Source organism: Ptychodera flava, chromosome 6, assembly GCF_041260155.1.
Source record: "Ptychodera flava strain L36383 chromosome 6, AS_Pfla_20210202, whole genome shotgun sequence".
Lineage (NCBI taxonomy): Eukaryota > Metazoa > Hemichordata > Enteropneusta > Ptychoderidae > Ptychodera > Ptychodera flava.
In genome coordinates this window covers 33,685,159-33,706,766 of record NC_091933.1, presented here as the reverse complement: position 1 = coordinate 33,706,766, position 21,608 = coordinate 33,685,159, and the positions used below count along the sequence as shown (strand labels likewise).

At 36.0% G+C, this 21,608-nt stretch overlaps 1 protein-coding gene across 10 annotated transcripts in view; it reads right to left on the bottom strand.

Annotated features, from left to right (window-relative positions):
- Positions 1–598: 598 nt before the first annotated feature.
- LOC139135562 (leucine-rich repeat serine/threonine-protein kinase 2-like) overlaps positions 599–21,608 on the bottom strand; it is an 88,837-nt gene continuing 67,827 nt past the window's right edge. For 8 of the 10 annotated variants that reach the window (XM_070703011.1, XM_070703010.1, XM_070703018.1 and 5 more), the window contains 37 exons: positions 21,118–21,244; positions 20,306–20,417; positions 19,788–19,862; positions 19,167–19,277; positions 18,884–18,979; positions 18,411–18,553; positions 17,924–18,044; positions 17,349–17,478; positions 16,912–17,071; positions 16,726–16,780; positions 15,924–16,058; positions 15,570–15,728; positions 14,682–14,770; positions 14,365–14,465; positions 13,755–13,855; positions 12,833–12,919; positions 12,163–12,228; positions 11,744–11,826; positions 11,255–11,382; positions 10,813–10,913; positions 10,503–10,576; positions 10,122–10,185; positions 9,653–9,718; positions 9,015–9,182; positions 8,535–8,633; positions 8,049–8,177; positions 7,733–7,840; positions 7,214–7,318; positions 6,618–6,719; positions 6,178–6,294; positions 5,210–5,403; positions 4,708–4,786; positions 4,356–4,525; positions 4,093–4,227; positions 3,249–3,454; positions 2,723–2,800; positions 599–2,220 (listed from right to left, as the gene is read on the bottom strand). In XM_070703011.1, coding sequence (XP_070559112.1) covers positions 2,105–2,220; positions 2,723–2,800; positions 3,249–3,454; positions 4,093–4,227; positions 4,356–4,525; positions 4,708–4,786; positions 5,210–5,403; positions 6,178–6,294; positions 6,618–6,719; positions 7,214–7,318; positions 7,733–7,840; positions 8,049–8,177; positions 8,535–8,633; positions 9,015–9,182; positions 9,653–9,718; positions 10,122–10,185; positions 10,503–10,576; positions 10,813–10,913; positions 11,255–11,382; positions 11,744–11,826; positions 12,163–12,228; positions 12,833–12,919; positions 13,755–13,855; positions 14,365–14,465; positions 14,682–14,770; positions 15,570–15,728; positions 15,924–16,058; positions 16,726–16,780; positions 16,912–17,071; positions 17,349–17,478; positions 17,924–18,044; positions 18,411–18,553; positions 18,884–18,979; positions 19,167–19,277; positions 19,788–19,862; positions 20,306–20,417; positions 21,118–21,244 — 4,190 coding nt within the window. In that variant the 3' untranslated portion in view covers positions 599–2,104. The remainder of the gene's footprint in view (positions 2,221–2,722; positions 2,801–3,248; positions 3,455–4,092; positions 4,228–4,355; positions 4,526–4,707; positions 4,787–5,209; positions 5,404–6,177; positions 6,295–6,617; positions 6,720–7,213; positions 7,319–7,732; positions 7,841–8,048; positions 8,178–8,534; positions 8,634–9,014; positions 9,183–9,652; positions 9,719–10,121; positions 10,186–10,502; positions 10,577–10,812; positions 10,914–11,254; positions 11,383–11,743; positions 11,827–12,162; positions 12,229–12,832; positions 12,920–13,754; positions 13,856–14,364; positions 14,466–14,681; positions 14,771–15,569; positions 15,729–15,923; positions 16,059–16,725; positions 16,781–16,911; positions 17,072–17,348; positions 17,479–17,923; positions 18,045–18,410; positions 18,554–18,883; positions 18,980–19,166; positions 19,278–19,787; positions 19,863–20,305; positions 20,418–21,117; positions 21,245–21,608) is intronic. The other 2 variants (XM_070703016.1, XM_070703017.1) reach the window with 2 other exon arrangements.

Below are 21,608 nucleotides of genomic sequence, written 5' to 3'. Positions count from 1 at the left end.
ACTTTTCAGGATGGGTGGCACTCTGCACGATGAATATAGGATAAACCCAGTGTATTGCCACACCTAAATATCATTAGACTTATGAAACTCAAGATATTTCATTTCATAACCATATTCAAGCAGCATTTTAGGAAGCCTGTAAAATTAAAAAAACTTTTTTGCTTAATGTTCAACAGTACCGTTCAGAATTATTGACCAATGTACACAGTTACTCTTCTGATAAATCAGAGTATTTGCATATGAACACTGACCACAGCACAGACATGGCTACAGTAAAGAATATCTGTAACATGTAAATTCTCATGGGACTTCATGAACATGACCTAGAGGAAGAAGTGACCTCTGTGTAAGTGTGACCACTGAGAAAGGTTTGACCATATAATATTATATATATATATATTATATATATATATATATATATATATATATCTCCAATATATATATATATATATATATATATATATATATATATATATATATATATATATATATATATATATTATATATATATATATATATATATATATATATATATATATATATATATATATATATATATATATATATAGTCACAAACTTAAATTAAATTAAATATATAAGATATATAAGAAACAAAAATTAAATGTAAAAGATATACAACTAACAAACTTACTCAATCATTTGTGATAAATCCAGTATCTAGAGTAAAACTTGTTATTAAAATGTAAATTAATCTTCTGGTTCTTGCATATTATACTGACAACACCTGGGAAGACCTCACGGTAGAATAAAAATGTTATGACAAAAACAGCATTGGAAGTAACACAGACGCCACTTTTGTCTCTGTAGAAACTGGGTACCCTGCCTTGTCTTCAATTACCATGGCAAAAACTGTTATATGAAAATCTTTATCTGATTGGACGTTGTGATTATTTTAATACTAGTGGGCAAAATTGGAGCAGGAAAATCTAACAAGACACATTCTGGCAGAGTTTGTGGGAAAGCGTTCCATTGTCAATAAAAACATTTCCCATTGGTGGTTTTTCCAGATGAAGGGAAAATCAAAGGCTATTGGAAGATAAATATCCCTTTTCATGAGCTTACACTATCAATAAATGGAAGATGGGAGATCCGTCTGCCATGGAACGATGACCTCCATGATTTTGGTTCTCAGCTATCTAGACTGCATTGAACTCTTGAACGGTACAAACTATTATATATGTTACTGAATCTTTACAAAAATGTACAGTTGTAAATCCTTGTTGAATTACATGTATCAGGTTGATCTTGGCACACTATAATCATTTTTAAAAATATGGAAGGCGTAAAAGACATGCCAGTGAAACATCAACTCATTTCCACAATTCTGGGAGAAAAGTTACAAAACTGAAAAGAACTAGTCACAGGGAATTCAGAAATGTTTACAGAATATGCAGTAGAAGGATGTACATGTGGAAATGAGTTGTCCTGTATAAATATCTATGGGACATCTAGGAGCTACAGACTAAAAAGTCACGCATATTTTACAAATAAAATAACTGAATTTTGAAGTTCAGTGATAATAGTATTTGATGAATGCTGTACAGTCATTCAGTTGAGGAAATACTGACAAATATTGTCAATTCTTGATGCCTTGTGTCTGTGTGTATTTTCAGAGTCACGCTTTGCATTGAATCTGCTCTCACATGTAAATAAAAAGTGCAATATTTTTGAGCTCAGAATCAAGTATTACTTTGGTATACACACTATTCACATGATAAAGTCTGCATTGTGAATCCTGACTTCAAATTGTGCACTCTTTCCAATGCTCTGTCCGCATTGATAAGTTAATGTCGAGTGAATTTTTGCTTGCGGTAAAAAGCGGAAACACTGTCTTTACAGATAAGACTAAACCCTGATACAGGAGCAATACTTAGTGTAGTTTCCTGTTTGATAAATAGCTATCCTTAATAAGGCCGGTACAATGACTTAGCCTGACGGCTGGACAACCAAACAATGACCATAAACACAAATACAGAAAATCCCTTATCGGTATTCAGGTCATAGTTCACACATCATCTGCCACTATGTATCCAACTTATGCAAATTACATCACCAACTGGCTGAGGATGAGTGTTTGCGACTACTAATGGGGCTCATGTCTTTCCTGCCAGTCTTCCCGTCTCTTGTAGTCAGCTTTCAGCTTGTGGACCTGCCGGCTGAGGGCGCTGTCCCAAACAAGGGCATATGTATACTCCATGTCTGGCAGAGATGAATGCGAAAAAACAAATTTTCAATGCATGACTGTGTGCACTTCTGATCAGTGATTCGGATTAAGAAAATGCATTTAAACTTCAGATAGAATCTCTGTCTTTATGTTTTACTTTCTAGCAACATGCTAAAAAGATTATAAACTCAAAATACTTCCAACTAAAGAAAATATGATGCAAAATGACTTCGCCAAGTAATTTAAATTTTACATGCAACATTCGCTATTTTTATTTTAATCCATCAAACAGGCATTGCCCAATTACAGGATGAGATACCCATTACCCACTGCCCAATGGAGCAATGAGGAGTAAAGTGCCTTGCTCAAAGGCACAACACTGTGCATGGGTCTCAAACTCACCATCCTCCAACAGTGAGTCCGTTACTCTGGATTCAATTAAGGGGTCTCAAACTCATCATCATCAAACAGTCAGACCAATACCCAAACCAGTGCCCCACTGTCCATTCCTTCAGATCTTTAGTAAATTTTACTTACCACTTTTCTCTATCGGTGATCCTGGTCTGCCAACAAAGCCTGAACCAACAGTGACGACCAGTGAAGCTTGGTGAGACCCTGGTTCAAAACAGCAGCAACAAAAAGTCAATTAGAAATGTAACCAGTTTTATGCTTTTCATGGTTGATAACATTGTGACAGAAGTAGGCACCGCATTGGAAAGTTGTGAGAAGAGCAATTAATTGTTTTGGGCAGTTTGGATACATGTAGAAGTAAGGCCTGATAAATTAGTTTGCCACAATCAGCACTTCCGCCATAATACTAAACTAAGAAAATGAGTTGAATTACAGACTAATCAGGCAAGCAGTATACACCACATCTATATGCTGCAGATGAGAATTTTCAAAAATCAGATGAAACCACACAAAACAACATTACTGAACATTATTTCTTCTGTAGCTCCATCTAAGTTTCTGAGATCATGTGAGCTTTTCTGCCCCAAAATACTTTATTACTTGATAGGGGGCCACAATAAATTTAGCAAACTTCAAAAATTTCCAAACTCACCAGGAACTTCTCTCACTGCTATGGATTTGACCGGTCCAGTGTGCCTGCGTATAACACAGATAACGTTTGATGTTGTCGACGTCTCTACCAGTATCACATGGCCGCCACTTGTACCAATCCACATAGCATGCTGGGATTGCATTGACAGTGACTTCACACAGTAATCATCTGTGTTTACGGCAGTACTTGTAGTTTGATCATGATGTCTGTAAAAAAAAAAAATACCGCACCAATATGCATTTAACAGTCCACATATTTACAGTATATTAATCTTTCCTATTGAATAACAATGTCCGATTTGAAAATGAGTTATTGGACACACGAACAAAAAAGGAAAGAAATACTTGCAATTACATAAAATGAAAGTTTTTCAGTTCTAGGCAATCTCTGATTATCACGTCAGTTCAGAGAGCAAAATTACTTTATTCCAAAGGATAACTTTGAGCTGAATTTTTATTCAACAAGAGATCAGAAATCACAGAAAGAGAATACTACAACATATATTCGATTTACAATGTATTCAGTGCTGCCTGTGACTTTTCTTGTTTTGTATCAAAACGTTTCTACTGACTAGCAATGGAGTTCTATTTTTATTCCTGCGTTGTAAAGTGTACAACCAAGTATTGTTTGAATACGCACATCATGTAATAAGAAGAACCGCGATGAGAATTTTGAACTACCCAAAATCATGCACAACCTACTTTTCAAACTACAGGTATCATAGGCAGGTTTTGTGATAAGATGTACAGGAAAGACGTTTCTTCAGAAAGTCACAACCTGGTTTAAGACTGATTACTAGTATGAATCTACATCACTCTACAACTCTACATAGTCCAAGTCATACCTCAGCAAGGTCTCACAATTGATCACTGAGTGTCTGTTTGCTTTGTTGATATCCCACAATTCAACCAGGGGGCTACCTCGTCGGCTGATCCACAGGTGTTTGGAAACTGCTATATTAGTGATCAAATTTCCATTCCTGTGACAAAAACCATGAACAACACATATTTTAAATTTACATCCACAATATATCAATAATGCTCATGATTGGACAAGGAAAAATATACTGTACACGGAATTTTCTAGATGGTAACCATGGCAACTCACCCTGCTGTATACTCCATTCCGGGATGCGGCATCACGGCCAATGTATCTAGTTTAATGCTGACAACCTGTCCACCACAGCCAAGCCATAGTTTACCTCTAGCTGTGGTCATACACCGGACTGGATCTCCATCTTCCGATATTGTCAGTAACTTCTCATTGATACAGGGACCCTGCAGTTACACAACCACATTTATTAAGGTATGTATTGCTTCACGTATGGGTATACTTTTGTTGGTCGTGACGCAAACAAGTTGAGAAGTTTTGCATGCTGAAAAGAAATAATCTTATGGCAAAATATAGAAATGTATTCATATTTCCTCCTGCAATATTTCTAATGAAAGTCTACACTTACTGCTTTGACGGATGAGACAGAAAATACCGCTACAAGTCCATTTGCCAGACCAACAAACAACAATTCCTGACCAAGATGTCTGGAGAGGAAAAGCAAAATAACACGTATTTAATCTCAGGTATTCAGTTCAATTTTGCAAACCAGCCATAGTTAACTTGTATATTGCTGATTTGTATAAATTCATATGTGATTTTTCACTCATCAATGACACATGTTGACTGATATCTGTGGTAAATTTCACCATTATGTAGATCATCTGGATATGATGTTTTCTAATTCAGAGCACACCTGCGTCATGCTCTATGCATTATCAAACAATGAATTCTGTTGTATCTTTTTTCAGCAAAACCAAAAAGTTGATTCTGTCATCTATTTAATGACATGCATCATGCATTTGAATAAGATATGCTCTCTACTGCTAAATCCAACAAGGCAAAATAACAGAACAACTTAATTGTTGATATTATACAAGGGTTTGCAGTGTATGACAACAATCGCCTACCCTTTGTGATGCTGAAAGCAGAGAATAGAATCCGGCATTCTGGACAGCTGGTGTTTGCAAGTGTGTCTCCACGCATCACACACCCATATGGTACCACTCTCAGTGCCAACCACCACAAAACTTGACCCCAGACACAGAACACTTGTCACTCGACTCTCTATGCTGTTCTGGTCTTCAGACTTGAGAATCATACCCTGAAAATCAAACATTTCATTTTCAACATCGATGAAATCTGCAATATTCGAGATGTAGGGAAAACCAGTTTTTCAAAGGGGAGAGGTGATATGTTAAATGGACATATAAACTGAACATACTGGAGGCTGCAAAAGACAAAGATTGGACAAGTGAGGTCACTATAACCTAACACTGTTTTTATAACTGTTATTGTGTGTGACATAGAGTACAGTGTAGTGTGAAACCTGTCTATCAGGACACCTTCAGGAATGGAAAAAGCATCCTTAATATAGAGGTGTCCTTAATAGATAGGTGAAATTCTATTCAAAGAGTCACTTTTGGTTTGGTAAATCTGTCCCCCATAAAGAGGTGCCCTAATTAGAAAGTACCGCTTTCACTGCTAGTTCCCAACCTGCATTTCAACTCTCCCAAAACTAGAAATGAAGTACAGTCATAATTTGGTGATGCAGAATTAATTTTCATTGCACCATCTCTGCTCACCTACACACTGCAATTTTGAAAGTATTGACAATCACAAAACTGACGTACGGTATTCACAAAACTGACTGAATCCAAAGGTTGGAATCAGATCTATAATTTCAAACACTACGTTTTGTTCATATGATCTCTGCATAATTATCTACCGGTAATATAAATTTTACTCTTCAGTCACTGATATAAAGTATACATTCTGTGATTACATCCCAAATTTCACATCAACTTTCTATAAAGATGAACAACACAAAATTTATCCCAATTATATCATACAATATGAACTTTGTGAATTTTAATACCTGTGCGGCACTGGCAGTGTCTTTACTATCTAAATTAATCCAGGAGATAATACCGGTGGTACTGTCACCTCCACCCAACCACAGCTCAATTTTCTCTTCACCGTGCTCAGAATAAGTCTGTTGATACAAAGATAATGTCATTTAAAGTTCGTCAGTCGTCACAAAGTTGCAAATGCAGTATCTGTATATGGTGAAAGAGGCACGTTAGCAATGATCACTGATACTCTAGTTCCACAAGCAATCTGCAATTAACATAACAATAGTAGAAAGATCTATTGTGGTCTATTTCAAAGATAACTTTCACAAGATAGCAGAAGACTTCACTGAAACATTCTTGAAGACCGGGCAGTCCTAACCCATGCACCACAATGGTATTACCCAACCCTATTGTTATCAGTGTTAATGTGGATCTGTTAACCAGGAAATGGGGGAGAACTCACCCTGATGGCTATAGACTCTGCTGAGACACCTTTGAAGACAGGATAGTCCTTCTTAAGACACAGCAACTCAGCCGAGTTCAAACGATTGAAGACTTCTTCAGACTGAAAACAGAGACAAAGTTGTACAACTCCATGTAAGCTTTGATACCGTCTTAGGCTAGTTTATATCTTCACTGTACTTGCTGAATGCAAGAATTCTTTCTGTAGCAATTAACTGGTTCACACACAAGTAATGCCTACTTCATTCATTTATTTTGTAAAACACTGAAAGATATTTTGGTCTATTTTGACATAAAGCAACAGTGGCACATGAAACTGACTCTTTCATGAAACTAGATTAAGTGAACATTTGAGGCCCATTTATATTTTGAAATGTCATGAGATAGTCAAGTATTCATTTTTTGTGTCAATTACTCTACTTTTCTTCATGATTTACATGCAACAACAAAAAATTGCTCACTCTTGAATTTCAAAAAATTGTTAAATTAAGTCCCCAATCAATCTAATTCAAGCTTTCTTGAACAAGGTGTGCAAACAGTTCAAAACTCAAAGAGTTTCCATGTATATTGCATAAAAGTCTGTTTTTTTGTACTCACTGTCGGTCTATCTTCAGGCACTTGCTCCAAACAGTGATAAATCAAGTCTTGAACATCCGGCCATTCAGCTGATGCAACCATGGCGATGGGAGGTAAGGTTCTCCCCTATAAAAGACAGCAAGAAATTTCACTGCAGATGTGTAGGATGATGGAAATGTATGACGGAAATGTACGTGATGGAAATGTACGACGGAAATGTACATGATGGAAATGTACGACGGAAATGTACATGATGGAAATGTACGATGGAAATGTACATGATGGAAATGTACCTTTGTGATATTCTACTTGCCATGTCTTCTGATGACCTCTTAAACAGCTGTGGTTAAGGTCTTTGAATACACAAACACTGTGTTTTTGACAGCAATAGGGACCTTTATTTTTCCAGGTTCCACATTGTCTACTGTTACCAACTATGCAATACTTTGTAGCAAGGAATCTATTTCAAATGGAGTAACAGCACAGAGAACAACTGTTACCGGTACATGTCATAACACCAGGCAAAAAACGAATCCATACCTTCATGACAGCATCATCCAACTCATTCCTGAATGACAATTCTTCAAAAGGTTTGCGACCACCAGTTACAACTTCATAAAGCAGAATACCAAAGGAATACACATCAACCTGTTCATAGCAAAGAGCAAACAGTGACACATGAATCAAGTACATATATGTATGTATTCACTTCTTTGGTAAAAAAATAAAACTTCAACATATACAAACTCCACAAAGAATTAATAGGCAGCACACACTGATTAACAAACTGCTTTTGTGAATTCAAAGTTGGCTTTTAAATGTTCTGTGACAGTACATATAGTATTGGATCTCTCACCTTCTCATCATAAAAGACATCTCCCTTAGCAACTTCTGGCGCTCTGTAGCCAGGCGTACCTTCTGATGCTGTCAGTCCAATAGGAGTCGCAAATCTTGAGATACCGTAGTCTGAAATCTTGGCATTCACCTAATTTTTTTTTGAAACACAAAACATCACTGTGAACTTTTGCAAACTATACGACCGTTTCTAACTGTCTGATAAAAGTCATCACTGTTGGTTGCTGATTCGTTAAAATGCATGCAGGTAACAGATTGGCTGACATGCATATTAGTCAGAGCGATGTTAAAATATGAGGTCAATGACTGACTGATTGAAATGCATGCAGGTCACTGATTGGCTGGCACAAATGCAGGTCACCGATTGGTTGACATGAATGCAGGTCACTGATTGGTTGATACGAATGCAAGCGACTAATAAAAACAACCACAGAAACAAAACTTCATAAAATATCAAGATACCACACTGACGAAGAGAATTACTTACCAGCACACCAAGAGACAGAGAGAAAATCAAAATGTTGTCTGGTTTCAGATCTCTGTAGATTATTCTGTGTTGGTGGAGAAACATCAGACCTTCAGCCACCTGCCGTGAAGAGAAACAAAATATATTGACTCACACATAGACTACACTTCAGCCTTTTAACCCTTTGAACCCGGCTTGGACAAAAATGTCCGCATGATGTCATAGGTCACCAGGGGGTCAGGGTGCAAAGGGTTAACCGATGACTGTTTCCATGACTACCATGAAATTGTACTTCTGATTTCATAAATAAGTATCAAATTGACCTTTGAAGCTCATAGAATAACTTTTATTTAAAGTGAAGTACTTCCACTCCTAGAAATACATAAATGATTATTTTCAAACATATGTAATTCATCTCAAGAGAGATACAGAGTAAATTATTTTTACTGAAAGTGTACAGTAGCTAACAGGACTGGTGACAGAATACTACATGTGACTGACCTGGAGAGCTATTCTATGCTGCAGGCCTCTACTCAGCGGCCTGTCTCTGTTCTGGATGGAGCTCAGTGTTCCGAGTGGAGCTAACTCCATGACAAGTACCCTGGGACACAACCCTACGCCTATCATAGAGACCAGGCTGAGATGACGCAATCGTCTCAACACAGTCACCTGGAAAACATGGACGCGAGAAATGATATACATATATCATACATTCAACTGGTGAACTTTCCAAACACTATGTCAGTGACAGAATGTTGGTCATCGATCTTGCTCTTGAAATTGTTGTAAAAATTAATTTGACACTTGCTATACATCATTATAATGGCACAAAATTCAAAGCTAGACTTTAACTGTGAAAGAAGTTGCTCTTTCAATCATAAACAATACATTCTTTCTGCTGAAATTTCCTTACAGATTTATGAACAAGTGAAAATTATGAAAATGACTTTAAATTAGTAATGAATGACCAGTTTTACCAGTCTCAAGGTAATTAAGTCAGCTCACGTTCATTTCCATTATTTTGCCAAGTTAATTCTCAATTATTTTGTCAAGTTGGTCAAGCATATTAAGGCAATTTCTTCACTACCAATGCAGGAGAATTGTTAATGAAACTTCTTTCAGTCAATCCAACCTCTTACCTCCTGTCTCAACATCCAGTGTGGATGACTGTCACCGATCTTACTGAAGACTTTCACAGCCACCGGCTAAAATACATGTAGAAAATGAATAATATTGAATTGAACAGATATTGAAGAATATTAAAAAATGAAACAACAAAACAGAGAAAGCAATGTCGTCTTTGCTGCAATTTTGATATACAATATCACGTAAGAACTTTCAATTCCACACTGTATAGCTAAATATTTTTTTGAGTTTTACATGACAGAGTTGAAAGTTTTTTTGACTTTGAACATGTAAATAAAATGAATAGACAACTTAGTCATTATTCTGAGCTAATGCAGATTGAAGTAGTCAAATATTTGATATTTTGTAAAAACCGTTGCGTTGACTGAACCTGAACTAAAACCCATTCACTGCAAAGGACTAATGAATCTTGTCTTGCCTTTCCTCTTTTCAGCATTTTCATACGAGAGCAAATATTCTCACCTGATTTTTGTAGGTTGCTCTGTAGACGGAGCCGTAACTACCATCTCCAAGCAGGTGCTCAGGGCTGTGAATGGAAGACAATTCAATAACCATAATTACCATATACAAAAAATTCAAATGAAATTGTACACGGGAAAGAGTTGAGCACATTTAAAAAACAGTCATGTGGCTCATGAAAGATATTTGCAAGACCACATTCCCATACAAATGTGATGTCTAGTAGTAAATGAAATTTGTACTTTCCAATTCTTGTGGTGTAGAGGTTTTCCTGTCTATGTAATATTGATTCCAATACCACTTAATGCACAAAAAATTAGATAAATAAAAATTGCAATCAAAGTTACGACCAGACAATCAGATTGCTTGAAAAATCCTACCAACCTTCTTTCGAAGTTGAACTGATCATACATAAGACGGAAACGATCTTCCAAATCTCCAAGCACCACATCCGGAGCCTGTACATTGTTAAAGAGCAAAGAGGTATTGTTCAACAAAGAAACAACAATTCAAAATTTCTGAACTTTAGAAATAGAAACGTAATTATAGCTAATCAATTATGCACTGATTTAGGGAATGAAAAATGATCGGTAAAAAAACTGAATTACGCTTGTAATCATAACTCTGAATATTTTATGAAAATTTTCTCTTGAAATTGACTTGGCAATGTCAGAACATATTTTTTTTCACTTACCAAATTATACAAGGGGATATTCTTTTTGAGGTTTGGACAGGCAATGACATCATCACTGTCAGACTGCTCTACCAGTCCTTCTAAGGTGTACTCATGAGATCCTGAGTGAGAAAAGTCATGTACATAGATTGTCAAGTATGGTGTAACCATTTGATTTCGTCACTATTCCATTTAACAAATATGATGGAAACTCTGTCGGCACTGATGGGCACCTTGGCAACACTAATCTAAGGCCACATGATACATGTACATGGGAAGAAGATATTACAATATTATGTCCTAAATCATGGTAGATTTTTTATGTAAGTATGGAAGAAGTTTTCTTTTCTGCCTGCGTTCTGTAGACAAGGTCCTTGAAGAATCCTGCCTTGTTGAAAACTGTTTTTTTTTTTTTCCATAAAAATATTGATGCTATCACAAAAAATATGAAGGAAAGACTCACCATCACAGAGAGGGCATGGCACTAATCTCTGTACCGGAATCCTACCCAGTATGGGATCAATCTCACACAATCCTGGAAACCATTCCTCTATCAGCACATCCACATGATCCACAACTTGACCAAGCAATCTAAGGCAAAACAACATCAGCAATGAACACATTTATTTTGAGGTACATGATAATACATTTGCAGCTCAGAGGCTCAAAAATTTTCACAATATTTCATCATACACAAAAATGTAATAGATGAATGCTTACAGATGATTAGCAAACGTTTTTCAAACCCACCCAAAGTGAAATGTTCATAATTAGATCTCCAGAACTCTACAACTTTGATTTTACCTCCACAGGCTGTTTTACACAGCTAATCAGTAATTTTATGAGCAGCAACTTGCCCTGGGTGGCTGTCACAGAAGTTGTATGTACATTTCTCTGAAGAAATGACAACAGAAATTATACCAGGGGTAAGAATATCCAAAAAAACACCCACCTCATGCCAAACTTGGTACATGGTGTTATGATTTCCAGCGTGTCACGATTAGTTGACAGGGGCTCTGCCAAGAAAAATGCTTGCTGCAATGGAATATTGAAATAAAGTTATGAACAGTTTGAGACAGCAAGAAGACACTCTCTGGTGCTTTTACAAACTTATATGGCAAGTTTTCCACATGATACATACTACAAATATTCTATCAACACTATTTTCCTGTCAAGAAAAAAGTTCTTTTTTCAGAACATCTTGTCGTATTGATATATTGCACACATTTTCTAAAAGTTGGCTTGTTACTAGGGTAGGTCACATTGGTTATGTTGCACATCACAATGCAATGGTTATAATGGTATTTCCTTGAAACACACTGACGCTACATGCAGCAACATTTCTACTTTGAATCAGTTCAAACTGCATACCTCTGACCAGCAGACATAGATGCCTTCCTTCCAGTAGTCTACATGAGGGGCTGAGTGAACCTCAATCTGTAACAAAGTAAAAAATAAACCATCTTTAAAATCACACAATTTTTCATTATCAACAATAGCTCCTCTTACACTTTATTTTGAATTTAAGTTTATTAGTAATTCATACAAAAAATAAAAAACGATTGGTAACAAAGGAAAAAGTGCATGCTTAAATGGAAAATGATGACATCTGTACTGAATGATACACCCTTGACTGAATGATACACCTGGACTGAATAGGACACCTGGAATTAATTAATGTACACCTGGACTGAATGGTACACCTGGGATAGATGGGCAGCTGGGGAAAATGGCAATGGTTAGTATTGATTGGACAAGCACAGATATATGACACCAATTGTGAAGCATGGAAAGTGGTTGGAGGACAGTGATACATGTACCTGTAACCATGGAATCATGTATGTCAGGTAAGTTTTCACATTATCGTTGTGGATACAGCATTGAATTAAATTGAATTTCATTAAATTTATCCCTTAACAATTTATTCCTTATCTTTAATTTTGATTTGCATCGATTTAATGTATTATGGATTTTGATGATTTCTTGGAGTAATGTGACATGAATAATTTGAAAGTTTGACTTGTTTTGGACTAATACACACGTTATGGATTGATACCATGTTTGCCGCCTGGTCTTGATCTTTGCATTTTGTGTCTCCATGGTGACTGTTGCAATGAAGTTCGCTCAACTATAGAGGGCAGCAGAGGTATGAGAACACGTCACATGACAGAATTTACAGTATGAGTGTAGCTAAAACCTGATGCAAGCAATCACTGGTGCAGTTCTGGCTGTACATGCTATTACTGACATAATGAGGTACACAATAACTACACAAGCCGTATCAAAACATACTGGAGCAGTTTTTAACAGACTCAATGAATCTAATCATAATAAATCATAATCTTTATTTCTCATATGGCGCATTACATATTTAAATATCTCAATGCGCTTTACACTAAAAATCAATGCAATCACTTGACGTATTGATGAAAAAAAATTCACACCAATGCATAAAAATTGAAAATACCCAGAGCAGGAAGTCAAACAAACTTTGCTAACTGTGAAAATATGCAATGTACTTTGGAGATGGTAGGAGTACATCAGCTCGTGTGTAACCTTGCCTGGGTCAAAGTTCACTTGTCAAAATGAACTGCCATCAGCAACATGTAACTGTAGAATCTTAGTGCCTATGAATTTCAAATTATATTTCATATGTGATCTCCACTCAAATCTTGCAGCAATTTTTCAATAATTCAATCACATTCTCGCCAAACGGATTCTCATTATAGAAAGCATACAGGTACAGAATCTCTCTTAACATTTGAAATTCCTACAGTGTAGCTGGTACACTGTACGGGAATACATTGGGATAACTGGAGATCTTTACAACAGGTCATTCCTTCTTGCATTGCCATTTTACTTTTCACTGTCGGAATACTTCACTCACAGTAAAGTCACTTGAAAAGGTTTTGCCTTCATAATTGATAGATTTGATGTAACAGGCACAAATTCAGGGTGCTTACCTCAGAGATCATGTTTTGTGAAAACAATTTCAGTCTGGAAATCAGTCTTGACCAGAATCCAATGGGAATATACGGCATTTCATACTGACGCCGAAGTATACCTAGATAAATAGATCATGAAATGATGACAAAGTCATTCATTATTTCAAAGTAAAGTGAATTCTGCTAGAGATATTAATGACTAAAAAAACTTGACTTGAGATCCAAAGTTCCTAAAACAAAGTGTTTAATATTTCAGGTGTGTAATTTGACAAAAAAAACCTCCTTTGATTTGAAATTTAGGGCAAAAATTGAAATTATCAGAAGATAAATGGTTTGAATGAAGGTAACACTGTATTTTATGAATAAGGAAAACTACTTTATATTTTGTCTTGAAAAGTGCTCAAATGTGTTATTTGTTGACAAAGCAAAAGCTATTCTCATGATGCTCTTGCTAAAGCAAACATGTAAGAGCATAAGTGTATACTGTACCACACGAACGAAGAAAAACTGAATGAGTGTGAGCCAGAGCTAGTGAATTTGTTAAACATGTAACACAACTGTACCCGTAGCACATGAAAAATCCTAGAAGTGACAAAAGAAAAGAGTTCATATTTTCAATATGACTTACCTAATTGATCATGGATTGGCACCTGTATCTTTGGTTTTTGAGTTGGCATTTTACAGGGTATCAGCAGTTCATCATCGCTCTTTGGCAGTGCAATCTCAAACCTGTAATTTGAAAACACACCAGGTTGAAAAGGAAAATGACAACATACAGCTTTCACTCTCCGACAGACATTCACTTCAACTTTCTATGCGATGATTCATTGGAAGAAATCACATGATCTGATTCATAGAAAGGTGATCCTATACAAGCACTTAAGGAAAAAAAAAACACTGTACATTGGTATATTTTAAAAATAACCCAGCACACTATGAACTTACTTCTGAAGAAGTCTTGTATACTGAGGAATAAATTTCGCAGGGAAATCGCAACCATTGAACAGAACCCTGAGGTCTGATTTCTTCATCACCTAGGAAACAAAGCAAAGTGAACTACCTCAAATTTCACTGTAGTGGTTACACTTACATGTATCACTCAATAAATTTGATTCAATTTCAACAATACATATTCACACTGGTGTCAGAACATGTCAGATTAAACTTTTCACACAAAAGTCAAGTGCACAAGGGATTGACTTTATGATAAAGTTTCGTTCCAGTGACCTGAAAATTGAAGACATTTTTAAATTAGAGGTAGAACTTTTGCCTTTCACTTTGCTATGATATCAATCTGACATCAAAAATAACAAAATTCATCAGGTGTTTAGATGTTATGCTGTAACTTCTTGCTGCACAAACTTTGCATTCCTTGCATTTTTCTTTTACCTCTTTTTGTCACTGTGGTGATGGTGTGCCGCAGTTTGGAAAGTTGTTAAAGTTTCGTAGACATCTCATAGAAAGGTTCTGGTACAGCATTTTTCAATAAAAATTGATATGTACTTCTGCAATATGACCGCTGTTACACTTATGGGTTCAGATCCAGCCATGTTAATCTTTGTTCAATTACATTAAAACTGTGAGAGCCAAAGTCAATTTTGTCAGCTTCATAAAATACACCCCTGTCAATTTTTTTGGATTTTTGCCAAAATTTTGATAAAAAGCTGTAGCCAATGAAATATGATTTCAAATTGGTCCAAAATTATTCAAAAATTACAGAAAAGTTAATAAAAATTGGCTAAATGTTGCACTAAAATTTTGGTGGGAAAAATTGCAGCACTCAAGGGTTAAAACTGTGTAAGATTTAAATCGAGCAATATAAGACACACTCACCCCTTTATTGTCAATGAATGGATTGATCTCCCTGACTGTTACAATCTGTGCCATCATTCTGCACAGCCACTCTGGATCAACAAAGTACAGATCTTTCAACTGCAATGCCGGGTCATCGTAGTGCAAGACTACACCACATTCATGCAAAAACCGAATTGCCTGGAAACACAATACATCAGATATTTTAGATCACGGACATTAAATATTAAGATGATACCTTTTGCTTCTCTGATTCTACTGTTGTTCTGTCTCTCACATGAACTTATCCCTGGCCCTTCAAATTAAATTCTCTGAATCATTAATATTATAAATTTCAACAGAAGTTATGCATTTCACATTGTGAGTACAACTTACATGCGAGAGTTCATCTTCATCCAACTGTAGATCAGCGTCTTTCACTAACTTCAGTAGTTTACGATGTATTACAATGGGTGCCTGAGATCGCAACTGAAGATTCCTGGCTTCCTCACATATGAGTTCTTCAAGTTTCTGGAAAAAAATATGAAATGTATTTGATTAGAAACCGATCATGTCAAAAGAAATTCAAATAATGTCACCACTGGCCATCAATGACTGTTGTAATTTCACTTTGAAAATTATTTTTGGCTTGGTCCCCCATGAAACGGCTTTTTTATCACCTGTCTTTCATATGTTAATCTCAAGTGAAACAAGCATTTCGGGATTAATCCTTGAAGTGCTACAATTGTTTCTGACTGAAATTTAGTGCAACATTTTCCCAATTTTTATGAATTTTTCTGTAATTTATTTGATAATTTTGGAGCAACTGAACATTACACTATATTGGCTAAAGGTTTTTATCAAAATTTTGGCAAAAATCTGAAAAAAATTGACTGGGTTAAATATTTTATAAAGGCAACAAAAATTTACTTTGGCGCTCAAAGGGTTAATGACAGAATGAAATGTGAAAATTAAGCTATCATAAACTTGGTAAACAGTCTCCTTTAATAATTTCTCAACAAATTTACACATTGTTAAGGTGTCCATTACAATTGACTGAAAACTATCTGATCTGGTTTGTAAAAGCTGTGCAATCCATTAGGTTAATAATGAAATGACTTGATATAGTATGGACATCCTATTCAAATTGATCTATACAACACTCCTTCAAGGTTTTACTTCATGAAATACCACTTACCACATAACTGTGTGGAATCATTTGACCCATGATCGGTTGGCCTTTGACCTTGAACCTGGAGAAAGATGATCGAAGACACAAATCAAGATTTTCTTCATGTCTCTTGCGTCATGGAAATTTGGACACAGACTGACTGATAAATCACAATAGCAAACTCTAATGCTGAACCAATAAATCAATACTTACCCATCAATGACATCCACAATAAGTCTTCTGAGAGCATCAATGCTGGTATTTTCATGGGTACCACAGACTTCAATATAGCCTTTGATATCAGGAAATCCAGGGGATGAACACAGTCTACTGACATGTTCACGCATCTCACGAATAAATTCCTCCTTATTCTCTGTGGTAATAGCACAACATAGGCAAGTTGTAAATCACTGATTGGATTACGTATTAATGCTGTCTTTGCTTTATTGCAATTGGCTATAAAATTAAAACTAAATAAAACACTACAAAATTTCAAAGGCTGATAGAACGTTTGGGTGAGAGTGACACGAAAAGGCTCCTATATTATGAAATACACCTGGAAGGCTGTCGACTTTTCCAGTAACGATTGTAAGCATGGCAACTGCCTAATTGATGTGAACATCAATAATATAAATGCAATGTGTTCCTACCTCTGGGCACTTTGTCTTTATGTGTGCCTACAACAATGACAGGACTTTGTGGAGACCTGGCGTGGATTGTCAGTAGCCATGGTTTCAATGTCTTCACTTCTTCTGGACCTCGACTCACATCATACACAACCTGAACAAAGAACACACCAGTATTTGGTTTGGATGTTTCATGACAAATATATCTGAGAAAAAATCTTTTAATTTTATGCTATGATTCTTTTTCAGAGAGAAAGTGGTAAATTGAATTCAAGTATTGCCATTTCTAATCTGGTAATTAGAGAGCCAAAAATCAACAGCGGTCACATGATAAAAATGAAGTCAATCATGTTCAAAAGTGGAGGATAAGTCATGTGACCAAAGTCTGATCATCAGAAACAATTGTCAAATGACCAGTGTACATTACGGATCAAGTACTTAATCTGCCAAAATAGCAAAAAATATTATATTTTGGAATATTTCATCTTGCAATGAGTTTGGCGGAAGGGTATCTCCTGTATGTTCTCATACTAGCACATAACATCAAGGTCACCATTGGACTTAGGTCACTAACATCATAACATAATGACAGTATTTACCAGGTAGAGAGATCTCTGAGACAGGAATATTGGGTGAGTACTGTAGAAATCTTCTTGTCCAGCAAAGTCCCAGGTACTCAAGCAATACTGCACTTTCTTATTGTTCTTCTTCACTGGGATTCTGTCAAGAAAACGACACACCGTATAAGAAAGGACAACTGTAAAAATAGCTGTCAACATCCAAAGATAGGGTTTCAGATTTTATATGAGAGCGTACACTGTGCACAGCTAGTAGGAAATTTTGATATTGAAAAGAATATTTTTCTGTATACTCGTTTCTAATTCAATTTCAAGTACACATATATCTTTGAAAACAATCGATCATGAAACATAGTGGATCATTTTTCTCCTTTTTCGTCTGTGCATATAAAGCCATATTGTGGGTACCTAATCATACAAATTGGCCAAAGTTTGAAGCCAAAGATTGAATCTGCAGTTTTCACAGGTGATTTGGTTCCATGGCTAATCAAATTGAATGGTCACTGACCTCCACTCTTTGACCTTGACCCCTACAGTTGCTATGTTGTCATCCGGGGTTGACCTGATCCTCTGCAGGGTTCTCAACAGTGTGGACTTGCCCCTTGCAGCAAAGCCGACCAGCATCATTTTAATTCTGTAGTGAGGTACAGCCTGAACACAAGAGAAGAAACACTTTTGAAAAAAAGCAAAAATATTTCAATAGTATAGCAGACAGAAAATATTTTCCACACAACATGTTCTTGATATGAAAATAATATAAACTGCAAGTACATAACAAGTCGCAATGACAAGAGTATCACACATGATTTCAATTTAAGCATTGCAAGTCATGAAACAACTATGATTTTTAAGGTTCTTAAAAATGCATTACATTGAGCCTTTTATCCAAATTTCCCTGTGTGCACCCACTCAATTGAAAACAGCAGGCAGGTACATGTACTGGTATCTATAGCTGCTGATGATTCTCTTGATCGTGTTTACCTGTTTCAACTTTTCATTGAGGAAACCAATGATGTCTTTGGTTCGACCTCTTAGCAAGACTGGGTCCAAATCCAGCTTCAATCCATCCAACGGAAGCTGAAATCATCGTAAAAAACATAGATTTATGATAATCTGCCATGCATTGAAAAAAAGAAAAAAAAATGAAAACATTCAAATCATACAGAGTTTGTAAAATATTTTGACATTATAATATTACACACAGAGACATGCTAAAAACATCTACTGGTCCTGTTTTCAGTGATTTTATTTTAAGTCTACTTACTTCCCAGAGTTTCTGCAGTTTTCCAAGCTCATCCGGTATTGTGTTGATGGCTTTGTTGTTACTGAAATCCAATGAAGTTAGGGAGGTCAGCTGACCTAACTCCCTAGGTACCTAAAGAAAAGATCAGAAAAATTGGGCCAAGTCAATTTTACATCGCAAATGTTGTAATACTGCCATTAACTCTTTTCCTGCCAGACAGTATCACTTCCCCTTCAGCCAAGTCAGTAAAAAGTGGTATTGAGCCAAAACATGACGTATTTTCACCCACTTGGCTTTGTCTGTTATAGCATCTTTAGTCCAAAAAATCAAGTTTACAGTATTTATGTTTTCAACAGCCTTCAAATGTTCAATATTATGTTACAATACACCATATTAAATATGTTGTTTTTCATTACTTTTAACCATCTTGACCTGGTGGTAAAATATTGACTTGGCAGGAAAAGGGTTAAACGAAATCCTACACATAAATGGTCAGATACCACAGTTTTATCAAAATATGTTACTGAAGTTGTAGTGTACGGTTGGAAAAAGTAATCGATCCTAAAGTTAAGGTGATCTTGAAGATATTTTACAAATATCTTTTCCCGAACACAGAAAGCAACCATGCTAGGCTTTGCATACCTCCTGCAGTTTATTGTGACTCAGTGTGAATCTTTCCAGGAACATCCACTGTTTTATGCCAGTGCTGATATTCAACTGAAAAAATAATGACAAGAAACGATCAACATAGTTGAGAGTACACAACAAAGTAACCAGGCAATCAACACCAGCACATACAAAATTATAACCTTCTTGTTAATGAACCTGAGAATGTTTTTACCCTTGGTGATAATTAAATCACCTATGCAGGTATCATCAAGGGAAATAAAACAATAGTGGGGAAAATTTGGCGACACAAGTATTTTTGGTTTTAATAGGAAAAACATTGCTGCATGTTTGCCAAACTGATCTTTTAGAGATTGTTCACTTGAAAACTTCAAAGAAATGATTTTGGACAGAATAACATCTGTGTAAGCAACTGGAAATATGCGCAGTTAAATTTTCAGCATTTTTTCATTATCGTATGAATTTACGGTAGCACTTGGTAGCAGGCAGCTTAAATATAAGAAAAAAGACAATTTCAAACTGAAACTCTGTACCTTCTTTATGTTATTGTGTGATACAAGTATTTCTCTCAGACTCTGCGTCTTCCATTGATTGGGAGATGGTATTCCAACTAGCTGATTGTTGCTCAAATCAACACTGCGTAGACTACAACAAAAGGAAAAATACAGATTGTTGACTATGGTCATTACCCATGGGATGTTGTATCAACACTTATAAGAACTGAGTTGTTCAAAATAAACATAGCTTTCTTTTGACTGCTGGTGACTTTAAAGAAAACAAAATGTACGTGTACTTGTGAAAACCATGGACATTTAAGCAATAAAGCACACCCAGCGACGGTATACCACGAGATTTTGACCAGTTCACGACATATGTGCACGAGCGATAGCGAGTGCATATATGGAGTTAACTGGTCAAAATCGAGTGGTATACTGTCGATGGGTGTGATTTATTGCTATTATATCATATTATAGCAAAACGTCAAAAACGGATTTTTGCTCAAGCTGAGAGCTTGTGCATATGCCAGCCATGGTATATCGCCAATATACCACGGTTCTTTTCGCGTCTCGACCAATCAGATCACTGTATTTGAGCCGTCAATATTCTGGTATGATATAATAATAAATATATATTTGCAAGGATATCTGCAATGCTGGCCACTTAATAGTTGACTACGATCACGTGATGCAGGAAGAAATTCTGCTTGTAACAAAGACAAAACAGACCCTTTGAGGGTTGTAAATGAGAGCTAACGATAGGCTGATTCAATAATTCAACTCATATGAAGCCTGCAATGAATATGCAAACAGGACAGGAAAACAATTAAAAAGGAATTTTATGTTACCTTGGTAACTGGAGGAGAAATTTCGGAATGAAAAATGGTTCTCTGGTATTCTCTGCCAGTCTGTTGTGTGAAATCTTCACTGTTGTTAGAAGACTTAGCTTGCTGGCGACTTCTTCTGGCAAAGTCCCTGTTCAAAAAATGCAACACCTGACGTGAACATTTCTCATACATGTACAACCAGGAAGACTCGGTATTTGTAAGACAATACAAAACTGACAAATCGATGGCCAAATCCAAGAGACACGTTACTCATTTTTGGGGTTAAAAGTGGGTTTTTTAAGAATTTCAAATCTCTGTATTTATATGTATTTTTAAGAAAATTAAAATCAGCTAAAGGGAAGCTTATAGTGCAAGATCAGTGTTAAAATCTTCACTTGTTAAAGTCAAAAGTTACACCATTTTTGGACTTTTTTTGCCCCTCGTCAAAATCTTAGAAATTCGAGTAATGTCCATATGGCTCTTGAGTCATTGAAATACTACCGTACATCAAA